Consider the following 19,387-nt stretch of genomic DNA (forward strand, 5'->3'; position numbering starts at 1 on the left):
TCTGTCATGGGCTGTGCACTGCCTCGGGCCAAACCTTCAAATCCAAGCCAAGGCAGAAACGGGTAGGCCTGAGGAACCCTGAGGCAAAGCGGATCGGGTCTGAAGTGCTTTGGGGTGATTTGGGGCAGGGCAGTGGTGGGCCACCTGCAAGGGAAATCTGCCGCAAGACTTAATGTGCATCCATTGGACTCCCCTCCTTCCCTCCCTGTTCACCTCCCAAATCCAGAGCCACCACCCGCCATCCACGGAACTTATCTTTGCCATTTGTCCTCTTCCATTAGAGCCAAGATTTAAAAGTAAGATTGGGGCTCTGAATTTTAATAGATCTACGGTGGTAAACTACAGCAGCTGTAAAGGGCCATTTCCATAGTTTGCATCTGTAGATCTATGAAAACTACAGAGCCCCCTAATCACAGCTCTAATGGAGCAGGATGGATGGCAAAGCGAAGTCCCACAGGTGGCGGCTCTGGGTTTAGGGTGGGGAGGAGGAGCAGAGACCATGCACACCAGACATAATTCATGGTCACATGATCTTTCTAGCTTTGCTATGCTAATTTAACACCTATAGCGGCAGAGAAAAAAACTTTATCCTGATTGAATCCTAACCAAAATTATGATTTCCAGATTTTGTCTCCATCCTTTTCCCCTAGCTTTCTCTCCCCTTTCACTGCTTTCTTGCTCATTTTTGCCTGGATTCTTTTCCTTAATTATCAGAAGTATTTCCTTTATTTATTTAAACACAAGTTCTTACACATCCCCAGTTGCTTTATAATCCTTTCACCACAATTCTTTTGGCATACAGCAGTGCTACGGATGTATATATGCAAATATACAAATGCAAATTCAGCTTTTTAAAATAATAAATAAATCCTGATCCGACAAGTTATAAGATAATGCGCTATGCTTGGGAAACATGAAAATTAGAATGAGAGCCAATCCGAGATGAATACAACAAAGAGGGCTAGAACAAAGACATAGTCATGAAAATAAAGCTAATTTGCTGCAAAAGGCTTATAATGCCAAAAGAATATGGATGATGTTACAAAATGGTTATAATATTAAAGCATTTCTGAAGAATGTAAATAGTTTGGACAGTATCCTATACTACTGCTACAATACTGCTGTTTCTTTTGTGCCAAGGGGGCCCACCACTAGTGCTACAGGAAGTTAGCACTTCCTAAAGCAACCCTTAACCTTCCACTATTTTTTTTTTTTTTTAGAATCGGACAGGTCAGTGGAGCTCCTTTCTGCAATCACCACTAACATGCCCTTTTCTGGAAATGAGCATTTGCACTTGCTTCCATTTGTTTAAGGATGCACTAGCATTCCATTGCACCGGTGGGAGGTTCCTCTAATGGTCGGGCAGAATAGGAAACGGTTACACACAAAACGGTTAAAACATAGTAAGGTATTAAGAAGAGAGAGAGAGAGAGAAAATGCTTGTTTCATGAAATTGTGACTCACAAGCTGATTCGTCAAAAGCATGACTGACAGAATTAGTGATGAGGTTAATTTTCACCCTTGGCCTTTTTTGTTTTAGAATGAAATGTGTTTTTTTTTGTGTGTTTTTTTGTAAGGGGTATGAAATCTTCCCAATTCCCCCACCAGTATCATCATCATCTTCTTCTTCTTCTTCTTCTTCTTCTTCTTCTTCTTCTTCTTCTTCTTCTTCTTATTATTATTATTTTCATTTCTCACAGTCTGACCTGTTGCTGCTTCACTATTCCCCTTCTTTTATTATGACTTCTTTCCAAAGACTACATGATCCCAGCACACTGTGTGTATATGATGACATCAGGAGACCACACAGCCAATCAGATGGAAACAAAGTCCCTGAATTGCTCCCAGTAACAATGAAAGAGGGCGTATATTTCTTCCTGTATTGATGAGATAACAGGGTCAACACTTCCTGTCTTGTGTGAAATTTCATCTGGGTCAAAATGCAACTTGGCAAAATTACATGGCAAAACATCAATCCAGCTGCCTGTCCACTGCAATGGTAAATTATGAATCTTGTTGACACAGGAATTATAGCCTGGTAGAGACCATCCATCATTCCATATAACAGACGTGTTGTTCTCAGATTTCCTTCAGTTTATGCAATCAATAACCTTGATTCAAACCTAAATGCTAAGTCTAACACCCTATGTAAACTAGATAACTTTGGCATAAGATCAAGGGCAAAAGCCCATGAAGATGATATGTGATTGTAAGTCTGTTATTGATTAACTTTCCTAGATATATTGTATCCAACAGACACAGAAGCTCTATTCAGACATAGTGAAAGCAACCTGTGAGCAGGGCTATACCAAGTAGCTCCGCCTCTGACACTGCATGCACCAATTAGCTCCTCCTCCATGCAGCCACACATACAAGACAGACATCAGCAGGAAGGAGGCCTTCAGCCACACAGCTCTACATGTGGAAGCTTCCACCTGACCCAAACCCTGTGCTATTGGGGTTCCCTATTTGCATGTTGATTACGGTACTTTTTATAAAGTCTGAATAAACCTAGAGACGACATTCCATTTAAAAAAAGAAAGCGACAGAATAAAGATGACACCCATAAACCTTTTTATTTGTTGCAGTGATATGTTCTTTCTAGACTGACCAGGAAAACTCATGCTCCTCCCCTCCTTCCCTCCTGTCACTTATCAGGCCAGATGTGTGTGAAGATGAGTCTTTAAAGCAACAATATATTCCAGAACAAATGGGAGTCTTTGGTGGGAGTTTCATGGAGATATTGGAACCAGAATGAACAGTTACAGTTTTGCCAATCATTTTCCTTATTATTTTTATTACATTATTTTTGGCAGTGCCTTATTTCAACAACATTTTCATCCAAGCTTTAGGATGCATTCTTGAACAGCATCCATGAAATAAGAAACAGACAACACACAGTTGATTGGTTCCAGATTTCAAAGATCTGTAAGTCCTAAAAGGGACAAATGTTAGTGTACTTTTAAGGAAGCTGCAACTATTTATTTCTATATCTGGACTTCTATATCTTTTATTAATCTTTTTCTTATGTAAACATTTCAGCTACATTATAAAAGAAAATGCACCATTATTTGCATGTTTAACCATAAATACCATCTCCAATCTTCCCTTTTACTGTGTTGAAGAATATTTTTTACAATACCAGATGGCAAAGGAAAACCCTTCTGTAGTTTCTCCATTTGGGCATATTTTCCATGGCAGAGGCTTTTATTAAATGATTATGTACATAACTTAGCAGAAAGAAAAATAAGAAAAAGTGAATGAGTCATTTGTCTTAAGAACTGTGGCTGCACTGAGGTTTGGATGTTATTTGTGAGATCTTGCCGAAGGCTATAAAATGTGTTAGAGAAAACACAATGTCTGTTTGCAATTTGTGCATTATTTAAAATCGCTTTATCCTTTTAGAATTCTGCTGCTCATGCTATAGCAGACAGCCTGAACTTTCTCAGGTTGCTTGCAGGGGTTATCTCCCTCCTGTTCCACAAGGAGAACAGATGGGTTGTCCTTTACCATTTGCAGTGTCCACCTGCACTTGATTAGACAGCAGCAGTTTTACATACCACCACACCACCAGGATACTATGATGACATAGCAGCTTCAGGCAACAGCGTGACTAGGATTTTTCCCCCCAAGTCCTTGTATCATAGCGGATCTGGCAGCCAGTTACCTTCTGACACTGTTTATAGCATATATTGGTCGATCCAGTCCCTTACTGAATCTGCTGTGGGAATTAAAGCAAGCAGCTTCAAGTCAGAAAGGTAAGTGCTCTCGCATGCTTTAGCACTAACAAACAAGCAGCTGAACAAAGCAGTAATATAAGAACATTGTCAGAACTTTGCCAATTTGCAAACTGAACACAGTTGCTTTTATGCCTTTGCCTTCAGTTTGTTTTAAAATGCTCCACATGTTTTGTGGCTTATTGTTGCACTTCTTTGCAGAACATGTTGGCTTCTAGGAAAAGGGTCATTCAGTATAAATGGCCAAGCCTTGGGGAGGAAAACAAGGTCCAACAAATGTAAATTTCTATTCACCCAACTACGTATATTAGCACCAGTATGCATGTTAACCAGATGAATTATGCTGGCATAACAAATTTGTTAGGTGATGAAATTTCATTCCATTATATTGACAATATTATAATGTATTAATGAAGACTACTTAAGGTATTATGTAGTATTTTTGTGTGACAAAGTGCTTCTATGGAACTGTACTAATGTCTTCATAATGACAAAAAAGTACACAAAGAAGATTTTTTGCTTGCTTATTGCTAATGTAAGAGAACTTTTCTATCTGGAGGAAGCTGCCAAATGACACTGCATTGCTTGCACATACAGTTCGTTGCAATAATATTTTCAAGCCTTTGCATCAGTGCCTTTAAAATACAATCTAAGTTCACTGATGATCCAGTGAGATATTCTATTCATAATTGCACATATAAGATAGATGAACAGGGATAATGAAGAATTATCACCCCAATTTTAAAAAGAAAAATCTTGAATGAGCAAGACTACACATGGATACTATACATCATTTATGTTTCAGTAGGGCAAAGGTTAGAGAAAATGTTATGTTATCCTAGACTAACAATATTCACACAATGAACAATTGTAATATTACACCTTTTGTTTGAAAACGTTTGTCTATTAAATTTGCACACCTTTTGCCCTTATATGTCTTTTATTATATATTTTTCAGGTATATCTGATACCTTTTGAACTCTTTTTTAACACTGAAAAAATAGGCACTGAAAGAACCTATTTTCAAACATGTAAATACTAATACTTTTTCACATCACCCTCAAAGGAAGAGTTATAATGCTTACCATAGTTTAGATGAATGAACCAGTCTATTTCTTTTTAGAAATACAATCTGTTCCCAAAGGAATGTCAAACACAGCACATATGTCTTAGAAATCTTTACAAGGCCAAAGTGTGTCAGCCCATATAAGGCCCTATTTTTATTTTCTAAGAATAAAGTAAATAGAAAGTACTTGTTTGGTTAGAAAAAGCTTATATACTAATTAACTCTGCACAATTAATGTTAACTTATAAATGCTGCAGCTCAACATTATTATTTGCATCTGGTACAGTATGTTCCAGACTGACGTAGTTCAACTCCACTACAATCCATGGAACTACAATTGCACCCAAAAATCAAATATCTCATCCATTTATTTCACATCTCCATCATTCTGTCCTGTCAAAAGATGTATAAGACAGCAAATGGCCTTTAGCTTGCAAGCATTCAGTGAACAAATAAAGATATTTCACAAATGTATGCTAAGTCCAAGCAGGGACACTTAAGACTCAGTGACCAGAATAATTTTAAACCACATTTACAATTTTTTTGCATTCAACTATAATTTTATCTAACAAGGTCTTTATTTATTTATTTATTTATTTTATTACATTTATATACCGCCCCACAGCCAAAGCTCTCTGGGCGGTTTACAACAATTAAAAATAGTAAACATTAAAAGTATACAAAAATTAAAAAAACATAAAAACAGTATAAAAACAATTCTGGGGTCCATTAAAAACAAACTTAACATTGTTAAATGCTGTTAAAATGCCTGGGAGAAGAGAAAAGTCTTGACCTGGCGCCGAAAAGATAACAATGTTGGCGCCAGGTGAGCCTCATCAGGGAGATCATTCCATAATTGGGGGGCCACCACTGAAAAGGCCCTCTCCCTTGTTGCTATCCTCCGAGCTTCCCTCGGAGTAGGCACTCGGAGGAGGACCTTAGATGTTGAGTGCAGTGTACGGGTAGGTTCATGTCGGGAGAGGCGTTCCATCAGGTATTGTGGTCCCAAACCTGATGGATGCATTTTACTTTAAAACAAATTTCTACAGCTAACAAGTTGTATTCAAATGTTACGGAGATGGAAATTTTATATTTCCTCTGTGATAGGGAGATCAAAATGTTGCAGGATAAACCCTATGGGGGCAGGTAGGGAGAGGTTGTGGTATACATTACATTTTTCACTTGTAGGACATTAAGGGTGCAGGCCTATGACTATTTAGACAGAAAAAATCCTACAGTTCGCAGCATGCCCCATGCAGCCATGCTGATTGGGGAATGCTGGGAATTGAAGGACATTTTTCTTTCTAAATATGCATAGGATTCCACCGTAAGAGTACAATCCTATGCATATTTAGACAATCCCATACATATTTACAACTCCCAGCATGGCTGGAGCATGCTATGAGTTGTAGGACATTTTTCTTTCTAAACATGCATACGATTGCAACCTAAAATTATCAGTGCTTCTTTCTATGGTGTATGTGGGATTGCTACATACAAATCCTCTTCTGCCCTTCCATTACAGTATAGAAATATCTAGGGGCATGAGGATTGGGCATCCATGCATGCAGCTTCCATGGCAACCTACCCTTTCTGCGTCTGCCAGGGTATCTCTCCTAAAACAAACACTTGCCAATAGAGAACAGTATATTATGGCCACAAAAAATGGTGGATCCTTTGCCACAGATTATTTAGTAAAGGGGAGGACAACACATGGCATGGGCTACATGTGGCCACCACTACCCTGAGTGCAGCCCCTGACCCCCGCCCCCCAAATTCATAGTAGTGGCCCAAATTAGCTGATTTATCGTCTGAAATCTATGCAAACAACTACAACGGATAAATTTTGCTTTAAAATTGGCTGTTGTAGCATTCCATAGGAGTTTGACACTGAAAATCAGTGACAAATCAGTGCGATATTTTTCCGCTGCAGCCAATGGGGTCACATAATAGCATCAGGAGTATGGCTCGCAGGGCATTCAGGAAGGGGGGGGGGAATAGTTCCTGGACCTCCCAAAGTTGCCCATCCCTGAATTAATGCAATGACCCTGTTCAGACGACATGCTAAGCCACACTGGTTAAGCATTTTGAGCTAAACATTTTGGCTTAGAATGCTTTGTGAACAATGACACAGCATGTTGTGTGAACAGGCAGGGAATAGCATTGGGAAGAAAATCTGCCTGGGCCCGCAAGGGCACCGGACACCCTCATGGGCCCAGGAGGATGTTTCCAGCATATTTTTGCCCCAATGCTTTCCCCCCACTGTGTTAATGGCAGCTGCCGTTAACACAGTGAGGGGAAATATGCAATTTCCCCAGCCTTGGGGAAATCGCGTTTCTCTCCCTGCTGCCAATGGGGGCCTTAAAGGCTGCCATTAGGGTGGAGGGGGAAAATACACGATTTCTGCAGCCTTGGGGAAATCGTGTTTCTTTTCCCCCTCTTAAAGGGTGGAGGGGGGGAATATGCAATTTCCCCAGCCTTGGGGAAATCATGTCCCCCCAGTGCCAATCATGGGTGCTTAAAAGGGCCTTTAAGGCCCTGATTGGCATGGAGGGGGGGAAGCGAACTGCACTTTCTGGGACTTCCAGAAAGTCTGCAATTCCCCTGGCACACCATTAGTGTGTTAATGGCATGCTGGGGAAATTGCACACTTTCTGGAGGCCCCAGAAAGTGCACTTTGTTGAGCGCTCATCCAGGCCAGCTCCCCAGAACAGGGATGGGCAAGCACGGCTCAGCGAACTCATGGGCAGAAGCAGATTTCCCTGCTAGGGACTAGTAAACTCTTGGGGTGCTCCACCCCAATAGTTTTCTGGTCCCTGGCAGGGAAATCTGCTTCTGCCAACCCAGTTGTATGCACTTAACTCTGGATTTAACTCCATAAACACAACATAAAAAACTTGGCTCATCCATTTAATCTTTCTCCCTTTTGTGCTGATTAACAGATGAAAACATGAACCGCTAGGGACTCATTCCAACGCTTGCCAAAATAAATATATGTACATTCATAATACATGAGGGTTATATGAAAATGGTATCTGTGCAGAACATTTGCCTAAAATAGTTGGCATACAATACACTGTTGTATCTCAACCTTTCAGCAAAGATAATATATATGACATTATCCCATTTTATCCCCATATGAACAGGCATGTTAGTGTGATTAAGAGTGATTGGTAGTCCAATTGCTTCACACCTGAGTGGAATTTGAACCCAGGTGTTCTCGATCCAAGTCCCATACTCTCTCAACTTGCTAATAGTGCACTAAATTTTGCTATTCTTTCATATCTTCAGTTCATTTTCTATACTCCAATTCAAACATTGAACCAGTGTCTGGAGTCTGTTTTGGGAGGGATTAAGGTGAACAAGCTGAAACTTAATCCAGACAAGATGGAGCTACTGTGGGTTGGGAAACCAATTACTTTGTTTACAGCTGGTTTTAGATGGGGTTGCACTCCCCTAAAAGACCAAGTATGCAGTTTGGGAGTCCTCCTGGACTCTGAGCTAACTGGGGATGTCCAAGTGGCTGTGGTGTCCAGGAGTACATTCTACCATCTTTACCTGGTAAGCCAGCTGCTGCCCTTTCTGGAGAGGATGCTCCTTCTTTCAGTTATGCACACACTAGTCACATCCAGGCTGGACTACTGTAATGTGCTGTACATGGGATCAGACACTCTTCTCATTTCCCCACCTTGGAGGGCAATTAGGTGCGTGTCCACAGGAGAGGCCCTTCTGTACGATGGCCCCACACCTCGGAAACAACCTCCCATCAGGGGTCTACCATGCACCATCCTTGCAGGCTTTCAAGAAGGCCTTAAAAACATTTTATTTTACCATGGCCTTCCCATGATAAGTATTGTTATTGCTGTTATTGTTGTTATTGCTGCGCTTGTTCTTCCTGTTGTTTTTATTTTTGGTTTTATTGTTTTAATTGCTGTTTTACTGCTATCGTGTTTTATTGCTTTTAATATTTTATGTATTTTATTGTTGTAAGCTGCCTTGTGTGGGCCTCTGCCCTGAAAGGTGGCCAAGAAATGATTTAAATAATTAAAGTAAGTAAATAATAAATGATGAGTTAGAACGTTATTGTTTAGATAATAAGGCAAAAATAGTATTGTTGATATAATTCTTGTCAGCATTTATTTAAACCTATTGTCATATCTCATTAAGGTCCTATACTTATTGCCAACAGCATTGACCACTATAATGTCATGGAATAAAATTATAAAATTATCTGGAGTAACAATTATATATCTGTGACACAAGAAGTACAAGTCTAAGCACAATGAAATAGTATTTAAACAAATAACTGTATGTATATAAAATATGAACTTTGATTTTAATTCTTCAGATATTCTTCCTTGTAATGACCACTCCACTAACTGTATGCATTTTATCTCCCTCAACAGAAACAACCCACACTGCAAAGATGCATCTGAATTCTCTTCCTTTCTTCCTTTTCCTGATCAGTGGCATCTTCTGTGATTACGATTATGATGGATACTATCCTTCAGAGCATGATTATGGTTATGCTCACTCAATGTTCGGGCCATCAACAGCAGTCTGTGCACCAGAATGTACTTGCCCTGTAACCTATCCATCAGCCATGTATTGTGACAATCTTAAACTGAAGAGTCTCCCAATTATTCCTTCTGGAATTAAATACCTCTATGTTCGCAATAATATGCTTGAAGGCATAGACGAAAAGGCTTTTGATAATGTGACAGACCTGGAGTGGCTAATTCTAGATAATAACCATCTGGAAAGTTCAAAAATTAAGGGCAAAGTCTTTGCCAAATTCAAGAATTTGAAAAAACTCCATATAAATTACAACAACTTAACTGAAGCTGTTGGGCCACTTCCTAGTTCTCTGGATGACCTGCAGCTTGCTAATAACAAGATTACGAAAATCAACCCCAATACACTTGAAGGACTAGTAAATCTGACTATTATTCACCTACAGCACAACCAACTATCTGAAGATACCCTTTCTGGGGTTTTTAAAGGTTTAAATTCACTTTTGTACCTTGACTTGAGCTACAATAAACTTTCTAAGCTTCCTTTGGGATTGCCCCCTAATTTACTGATGCTGTATTTTGACAATAATCACATTACCAACGTTCCTGATCACTATTTCCAAAGTTTTAAAGCACTGCAGTATTTAGGTTTATCTCACAATAAATTGTCAGATTCTGGAGTACCAGGGAGCACTTTCAATGTTTCTACCCTTGTTGAGCTGGATCTCTCCTATAATCAGCTGAAGACCATTCCAACAGTAAATGAGCACCTCGAAAACTACTACCTCCAAGTCAACCAGATTAACAGTGAGTAATGTTTGCCATTTTTAAAGGTAAAAAGTAGTGCCGTGCCAAAAATTCCTCCATGAAAATTTTGACCAATCTAATTCAATCTGATAGAAATTGCTTTCGAAAAGAAATTTAAGAGAGAAGAAATTTCTGAGAAATTCTCACAGGCTTAAATTCAGGGTTCTAACTGCTTGCCTTACTGAGGTGTGTGAGTGTCCTGTTTTTCACTGTACAGTCATCTCTCTCTGACAGCCTATAGCCTCCTTGGCTTCCTGCACTTCCTGGCAAGGGAAAGACATCATGAATTCATTCCTCCGATAGGGCCTTTTCAGATCAGGAAGTGCAGGCAGCCTGGGAGTTTAGTGCAATGGTGAGATGTGTAATAGAAAGAAAAATATAGACAGTACCCTCAGCCACTTCACAGTGATTAGATAAGGTCAAAAACACCACCAACACATATTTAAATTAAACTATGAGAATGAGGCAGAAAAATGGAAACTTTTTTCATGGGGAAAGAAAACGTTCAAGATATTCCTGAGATTTTTCTTTTCTTATACCTTAGAACTAAAAGGACACTTTTCAGAAATTTTTCTGTATCTTCTTCACCATTAATTTTTTTGTGATGGGATGGTTGCATTCCTTCAAGCTTAATGCCCTGGAGTGATGCTAGACATATGGGGCATCGTGGAGGATGCAAAATGGGGGCCAGGCTGCCATCACAGTTAATGCTGTTTCCACAAGTTGTTTTAAAACCGTTGCCAATGGTGATGCCTACCTGTGAGAAATTGTTGGAGAATTTCTCCTGCCCCTGGAGAAATTTGGTGAAATTGTTTCCGCAATTTCTCTACCCACAAATTGGGTGCAGAATTTTGAGAGGCCACTTGTGCATGGCTCTAGTAAAAAGGGAACATTAATAACGCAATGAGACTACCATAGTAGCTAAAGGACAAGCACATCCTTATGTTCAATCTACTGATTTTTCTTCTTCCCTGCTTAATAATCCAACAGGTAATATTATCGGAATAACAGCCCATGACATTATTGGCAGGATGCTTTCATATATTTCTTATATATTACTCTCCACACAGATGACTATAGTTCCAGATGAGCCAACAGAGCCATTCTGGAAATGCAGAACCAGTGGTTGTGCTTAGTGAAGATACTTTGGCTGATACATCCCCTTGTGTGAAATGAAGACAAATATTTTAATGTACAAATATGTGTACATATGCATGGGATATTAACAAAATCAATATCAAAATGATTTAAAATAACATAGGCATATGAACAATAACGTACAAGTTAAAATTAAGGGCAATAATATATGAATAGTGTCTCTACCCTTCATAGAAACACTATTTGTAGATGAACAAATGTCATACTAGGCCAGTCAGTGCCCCTATTAATAAGCAAGCACCTCTTCCTGTAGTAAAATCATGTATACCCCATCTACAAATAGCTTGTTTCTTCACAAATAGAATATTTGATAGAACCCACAAATAATGGAAAGCACCATGGTCCTCCCAAATTTCTGGGGATTCAGCTCTCCTGCATCCCCTCTCACACACTTCTCAGATACAGCTTTTCAGCCTTGTACTCCCTACCAGAGTACACACCTCTCAGGAGTGCACACTTCTCTGAAGATCTCTCTGTCTTTCTCTTTTTCTTTATCGTACTTTAACTCAACTAGTCTTCCCAAACCGGAGTTCTTTTTTTCATTTGCCTGTCTCAGCAATTGTCCCTTAAAAGAATCCAGGAAAGTTTTGCCAACCAGGGCCAGCCCAATATATTTTATTGCCTGAGGCAAAGGGCAAGATGGTAAACCTGCTCCCCACCCCCAATCCCATGTAAATAAGTTGACCAGACTGACACACTTAGAATAAGACACCTTGTTCTACTACCCTGGAGGAAAGCAGACTAACGAAAGAGGTACAGGGCAGGCCACATGGCACACACAGTGTCCTCTAAACATCTCATTTTCATTTCCCACCTCCCCAGCATCTGCTGGCTGAGGCAGTAGCCTCACTCTGCCTAATTGCTGAAATGTGCATAAATTATGCAAATTGTGATTTAAGGGGGGGAACTGAAAATCCACAAGCTGGCCCGACTCAATACACCTCACGGTTAAGTGATCTATACCCCCAGATGAATTCCTTTATTTATTTATTTATTTATTTATTTATGACATTTATATACCACTGCCCCATAGCCGAAGCTCTCTGGGCAGTGTACAAAAGCTTAAAACAATGAACATTAAAAACAAATATACAAAAATTTAAAAGGATAAAAACAGCAATATCATTTAAACATTCCTGCAAGGGATATACAGTATCTACGGTCACAATGAACATTTCTTTCCAGTAGGAGCAATAGAAAAAGACAAGAAACCAGTAAGACTACACCTCTTGGGACTAGGCAGAGAAACATGGGACTACTGTTGATATAATAATTTCTACTCCTTTTTTAAAAATAAAAATATGAGATCCATGAGTTCCAGATGAACCTTTCATAGCTTCACTTAGAATTCTAAGTCCTACTGCTGACATATTACAAATATGTCCTGTGGCAATTTTCTGGTCATCTGCTCTCAGAATGTGAGTAGGAAATGTGCCACAAGAATAATCTGAAGGACAGAGTGTAAATGTCAGAGCACATAGGGTCTAGAAGCCAAAGGTAATTAGTTACATCCTCTGCCCAAAAGTACCCAACATGATATATAATAATTAAGATTGTACAATCGTATAGTTATTGCATGAACAGTCTTCTGTTTGCCCAGACTACCGTCACTCAATTATAGGTTCTTATTGTATTCATGACCGTTAAACCTGCTCAGTTTACTCACAGACAACATGACAAATTCTGGGCCCCTCAGTTTTTTAAAAAAACATCAGTGAAGTGGAATGTGTCTAGAGGAGGACAACAAAGATGGTGAGGGGCCTGGAGACCAAGTCCTATGAGGAAAGGTTGAAGGAATTGGCTATGTTTCGTTAGGAGAAGAGGCAATTGCATAGATGATGGAACAAATTTGTTGTTGTTGTTGTTGTTTTGGAATGCAGCACCTGAACCAAGGGTTCAAATATCAAGAAAGGGGATTTCTACTTAACATTAGAAAGAACTTTCTGATGTTCCAAGCTATTCAGCAGTGGAAGAGACTGCTTCAGAATTTAGTATGCCAAGAAGGAACACAATGATGTTGTTTCAATTCATATCTTTCCCCACATGTTCTGATACTCCAATTCGAGGACATTGATAAATTATTGGATTAGCCTTAACTTGAATACTTTCTGTTGCTTCTGTTATTCTCCTCCCCCAAATTTCTATCATTAGTATTTTGGTATGTTTTATCTTATTATTCAGTTGTTGTAACTTGCCCTGAATAAATACTTGTGAGAATGTTACTCATGAAGAATATAAAAACATATACCTTTGCAACAAGAATAAAGCCATATTCGGATAAATTGAATTTGATGAGCTTTGTTTAAAATACTGGTAACTTATCTCCTTTCTGAATTACACCATGAACTCATTGAGATGGAAGGGAAAAGTAATTTGCTTTATATGTAAAACACTTAACAATGCAATTCTATACATGTTGACTCATACATGTCCCATTAAGTTTAATGGGGCTTATTCCCATGGAAGTGGATAAGGGATTGCTGCCTTAGTGACTTAAATAATTTGAGTGTTTGTCATGGCTGAACTAAACATTCAGTGGCAGTCCTCAATCTGAGACCCTAGGTCATCACTATGCAATAGAAAAGTCCAGGGAGGAAGAGTGCAATTTGGAATGGACTCACTTGCTGTACTTTCTTTGCAATTTCCTCCCCTAATCAGAAACACATTTGCTGTAGCTGGGAGAAAAGAAGCCAGGGGAGGAATATGCAGGGGATAAGCAACATGGAGGGAAAGCTGGCAAACTCCTCTCTCACCCCTACTATTTCTCCCCTCCTAATCCCCTCCTCCTACTGCTGCTTTTCAGCTGTTTGGCAACATGGGCTATTAGCAACCTAGATCTACCTTAAAACATCTCCTTTAGATCTTCAGAGAAAATGGAAATTTAACAAAAAACAAAGAAAGACAAAACCAACTCTTTTCGTCTCCAGCTGAAGTCCTTTTTATTCTCTCAGTATTTTAACACTTAATTTTATCTTAAATTTAAATTTTACTGTTCTAACTCTGTATTTTAATCTTATATCAATTTTGCTGCGTGGTTTTATCCTGGTTGTGCTTTTGATACTGTATTTTGTATTTGTGTTTTTAACCTGTTGGTTGTTTATTAAGGATTTAATTTTTGTGAACCGCCCAGAGAGCTTCGGCTATTGGGCGGTGTAAAATTTAATTAATTAATTAATTAAATGTCTTGAACAGGGTTACCAAGAAGGAAAAAACTAAAATGTTTCCAAATACAATCACTGCCCAAAGAAAGTAGTATCTAAGCATCAGTTCTCTGACTAGGCTATCTAAATCACAGTGCAAGACTAGCAGACAATAGTCAAGCACAGAAGTAATGATAAAAAAGAACTTTGGTTGATGAGAAACAAGCAAACATGCTACTGCACACTTCTCAGTTGCTCCTGCTTGGCTCCACCTACCAGGAGAAATGACAAGGGGGGAAAATCAGGAACCTCCATCTGTAGTTTGTTTAGTGTCACATCTGAACCAGTATCCTTGGCTTGCTACTCTCTTAACAAGCCAGAAGCATAAGCCAGGTTCAAACTCGATTAGATGAAACACTTTTCATCTTACGGAATAAGATATATGCATAGATAGAGCATTGGGTTGTGTTATCAGTGAATTTAGTGTAAAGCAAAATTTGAGACCAATTTAGTCTAATACAAATCTGCATCTGCAGGGATTTGAAAGAGAGTTTAATAAATGTGGATCAGGTTTATTAAATTTGGATGGGACCTTCAGTCCTCGGATAGGGAGGACAATATATAAATATTGTAAATAAGCAAAAATAAGTGCGAAGCCAACTCGATCCACCAAAACTCTCAGCAAAAGAACCCTTTAGTAAGATATAAATCTACTCTACCCAAGATTGAGGGAACCTTCAAGACCTCAGAGGGGCCACAACTGAGCAATTGGAATGGAAAGTACAATATATCTTTTAAACCCAGTGATACCCTTTGGTCCATAATTGCTATAGAGGCACAATTCTAGAATCTCTAAAGCAGTAATAATGAAAAAAAAGGACTATAATTACCAAACTAAATTAGTTTATTACCAATTCGTTTCTATTTTATTTTGAAATTATTATCATTTGGTTGCAACTTTGCTACCATTGCCAGTGTATCTGCAAATAAAATCATGTTTCAAATACCACTTGGGAAATATAAGGCTGCAGAAGAGCATATATCCCTCCTGGAAACTACTAAGATTTAGTCTAAAATAACCAAGATTTATTATAATGAAGAAAATCAAGAATTGGAGTTCTTTTCTTGCAGCTGCATCACAATGGTGGCATGTGGTCATCTCACAATCTTACTGGTATCTAGTAACTTTGTGTTCTAACTTTATTTACTGTTATAATAAGCTATAAACTTTATCTCTGACATTAGATTAGTTTAATATCTTTTCTCTATAAACTTTTAAAATCTAGACTGAAAGCAATATAAATCTTTCAATAAGTTAAATAAGTCTAGTAATTTCTGTTAACACTCACAATCTGCTAAAACGTTTGGCATTACTGCAGTTTGCAAATGAATATGTTAAACTGAGTATTTTCAGTTGTATTTTACTACTAATAATATGTTGTTGATATTACAGAATTTCCAGTGAGCAGCTTTTGTAAGGTTGTTGGAGTACTAGCCTATTCCAGGGTCAGACATCTCCGTTTGGATGCAAATAATCTCACGAGAGCTGATCTTCCCCATGAAATGTACAACTGTCTCCGAATGGCTGCTGAAATCTCCTTGGAGTAAATTGTGGTTCTTTTTGTCAGAGGCCACCTCAATTTCCATACTTTACACCACAGTAACACTTTGAAACTAGAATGTCACCTTCCATAATATGTATTACTTTTGTTAATAAGCAGCATGATTTTGGTTACCTTTTTTTGTTTTAAAAAACGCATATATTCCAATAAATCTGTGATGCTAACGTTTTGTAAAGCTGGAAGGTGGACCATAGACTGTGGACCAAATGTTTTCATGTTCATTTCTTAGACTGTTTTAGGTAAGATAACAAAGTACAGCCTGAGTTTGAATTTTTAAAAAGCACTGGTGTATATTCATGATAAAACACACACCACACTCCTTGTGAGTGTGCAATTCTACTCAGGTTTACAGAAGTCAGGCATATTCTAATCTAGATAGAGTATTTAGTATGTTGGGGCTGGACCATATATGTACATTCTTTCTACATGTTCAAATCAAAATTCTCTTCTGTTGATTTGTTTCACTGTTGCAATTACATTACACAGGAAGGCAATAATACATTATAGCAATATACACTGACAACATGTATAGGGAAATATATTTTAATACCCCAGTTAAATATGATCCACATGAAAGACTGAGAAAACAGCATCATTTTTAGGGTTTATTTAGTTAATTCATTTTATGTTTGTTCAGTGAAAATGTTGTGGTGTAGTTTGTTGAAAGCTTTTTTAAACAAACAAACAAAAAAACATCGTTACTTTACAATGAAACATGTACACCATTATTGTTATTCAGTTATTTGCATGCTATATTCAACATGATTGTAGAAAATAAAACATAGCAAATGAAAAATATTGAGTGCAAATTATTGTCAAAATAAATTTACATTTTTTAAAAAAGTGCAGATGAAAACAAACCAAAAATGGTATTTTATATTTTGCTGAATTTTTGTAAGGTTACAACTCCATTAAATAAATTGTTTTCTGTATTTTGTAGTTTTAAAAGTTCTTAATGCAAACTTATCTTAATTATCACTAAGATGTACTTTGCATCTAGTGAGTTAAAGTATGGATTAGAGATTACCCTCATAAAAATCCCATAAAATCTGTTGAACATTTGCATATGCGTTGGTATTAAAGGCAATGAATTTAGAAACAGGTACACACATTCCTCTAATTCCCTGCAGCACTACATGCAGGGAATTCTGAAGCAAACCACAGGACAAACTCAGTTTATCATGTAAATTCTTATTGGACTGAAATCCAGAAGGGATGGTGGATACCAAGGTAAATGAAAGTTCCAGACATAGAGAAGGCCCCAGGTTCATTTTCTGGCAACTCCAGATAGGGCTGGGAAATACAGGTTCCTATGAGACCTGTGCTCTCACGCCACCCAGATTTCAGTAATACATGCTATTGGTCTTTAGAGAAAGCAAACAACATAGATTGAGCTAGAAGAGTCTATACTGTCCTCACTGGGGAAGAATACTGGATCAGTCAGTTAGTTTAGCAAGTCTGGTGGGAAGGGAATGTTATTTCTACTGTTTTTGGAAAAAGCATAACAACCTCTTCAGATAAACACAATGGTGATGGCAAACCCCAACCTGAGGAAGACCATCAGTTAGCATTCCAGCAACAAATAGACACACACCTTACTACTTCTGGACTGTTGGAGAAATCCAGTTGGGGAGGGTATAGTTCAACGAGCTTCAGACTTTGTTCCATCTTCCACCAGTTGGCCTGACTCGGTGCAGAACAAGTCGGGCCAGCTAGCAGAATTTCCATATTCTGTGTGTGTGTATATAAAAATTGTGTAAATTACATCTGAAATTTGCACAAATTATGCACACTTGCACAATTTACAACTAAAATTGCACCAATAACAAATACAATTTGCAGAAATGGCACCCATGGGTGCCACATTGGGGATCCTTGGGAAATTGTGATTTTGGGGGAGGAGAAATGATTAAATTCCCAGATTTTGGAGGAAAGCCTGTGGCTCAGCTCACAAATGCAAGCTGAACTGGTGGCTCTGAGAAAGTTGACAAGCTCCAAAAGGGCCAGATGTCCCCACAATGGCCATCCCGACTTACTTCAAATGCCCGTGGGACTCTGGTGGCTCCTCCTTTCCATCTTTCTTACTATCTTAAAATTATTCCTACTAAGGCCTGAAACTCTTACATGTCAATGCAGTGAACACGTCAGTGTGTTACAGCTGGAAAGTGAAACACATGTCCAATGGTCAATAAACACATTACTGGTTCCTTGCATTTCCAATTTGCTTCCTAAAATATATCCTCAAACTCATGCTGGAAATCAGCCCTCAAGAGTAGCTTCAATTAAGCTTTGCTTTTTACTTTGCAAAACTAGCAGCAATAAATCAAGAAAAAAAATACGTTTCATGTTTGTTTGCTTATTACATTTATATACCACCCCATAGCCGGAACTCTGAGCGGTTTACAAAGGTTAAAAACAGAGAACATTAAAAAGAAATATAAAAATTTAAAAGCATCAAAAGCATAAAAACAACAATATCCATTTGTAGGTTGGGGGATGGCTGGTTTCTGGTTCTAGAAAATTAGAAGACCCCTGCTGTAGCAAACAGTGCATCCAGCATCACGTATTTATGTCTTCAAGCATGAGTAGTAGAAATATGCTTTATTTGAAATTTCTAAGTAGGGTTCTTGTGAATAACCTGGATGTATTAGGTAATGTGCTAAAAGCCAAACTGCAATGGCTTCTTGTTCATTGTTTAAAAGGATATTGCCAGAAATGCTTTTTGTTTCATACACTATAAGGCATTTAAAAATATGGTTTTACAAACCCATAGTTTTGGATGTGAACTGACCTATGTCTGTCTATTTAATCTGTGATTTCCAGATTAAGGGATCCAACTGCTACTAACTCTCTAATGTTAATTACAAATCTTGAGTGCATAAGATCCATAACACAATTTCTGCCTAAAGCTTGCGCCGCTTAAGTTGTCATATTTTATTGCCAATAAGCAAATTGAATCCTTTCCAACAAAATCAAGAGGTTAGAAGATGAAATATGTTTCTGGAAGGAACTATATTTATCTGGATCTTGTTATCAATTTGTTTGACTTTGAGTGGCTAAGCCACATCATCAAAAATTGCTGACTTTTTGACTTGTAACACAAAATACTAGGCCATTGAGCAAATTTTGTAATGCCTACTTAGTGAAAAATCATTATTCTTTTTTAGAATTGTTATTGGTCTTAATTTTTTCAAAAAAAATCAAATAAACAACAGAGATGACTGCTCACAAAACTCACCTATTCATCTTCCTTATTCTCACCCATCCTCTCTCTCTCTCTCTCTCTCTCTCTCTCTCTCTCTCTCTCTCTCTATATTGTCAAAAGGCAGTAGTCTGAACAGCC

The 19,387-nt window shown here is 38.2% G+C and overlaps 1 protein-coding gene across 1 annotated transcript; it reads left to right on the forward strand.

Annotated features, from left to right (window-relative positions):
- Positions 1-3,411: 3,411 nt before the first annotated feature.
- On the forward strand, positions 3,412-16,840 carry LUM (lumican). The gene is made up of 3 exons (XM_063133809.1): positions 3,412-3,758; positions 9,210-10,124; positions 15,876-16,840. Exons 2-3 carry the CDS (start codon positions 9,230-9,232, stop codon positions 16,028-16,030), a joined length of 1,050 nt encoding a protein of 349 aa, XP_062989879.1. The 5' UTR covers positions 3,412-3,758; positions 9,210-9,229; the 3' UTR covers positions 16,031-16,840.
- Positions 16,841-19,387: the final 2,547 nt, after the last annotated feature.

This window comes from Elgaria multicarinata, chromosome 9 (assembly GCF_023053635.1).
Source record: "Elgaria multicarinata webbii isolate HBS135686 ecotype San Diego chromosome 9, rElgMul1.1.pri, whole genome shotgun sequence".
NCBI lineage: Eukaryota > Metazoa > Chordata > Lepidosauria > Squamata > Anguidae > Elgaria > Elgaria multicarinata.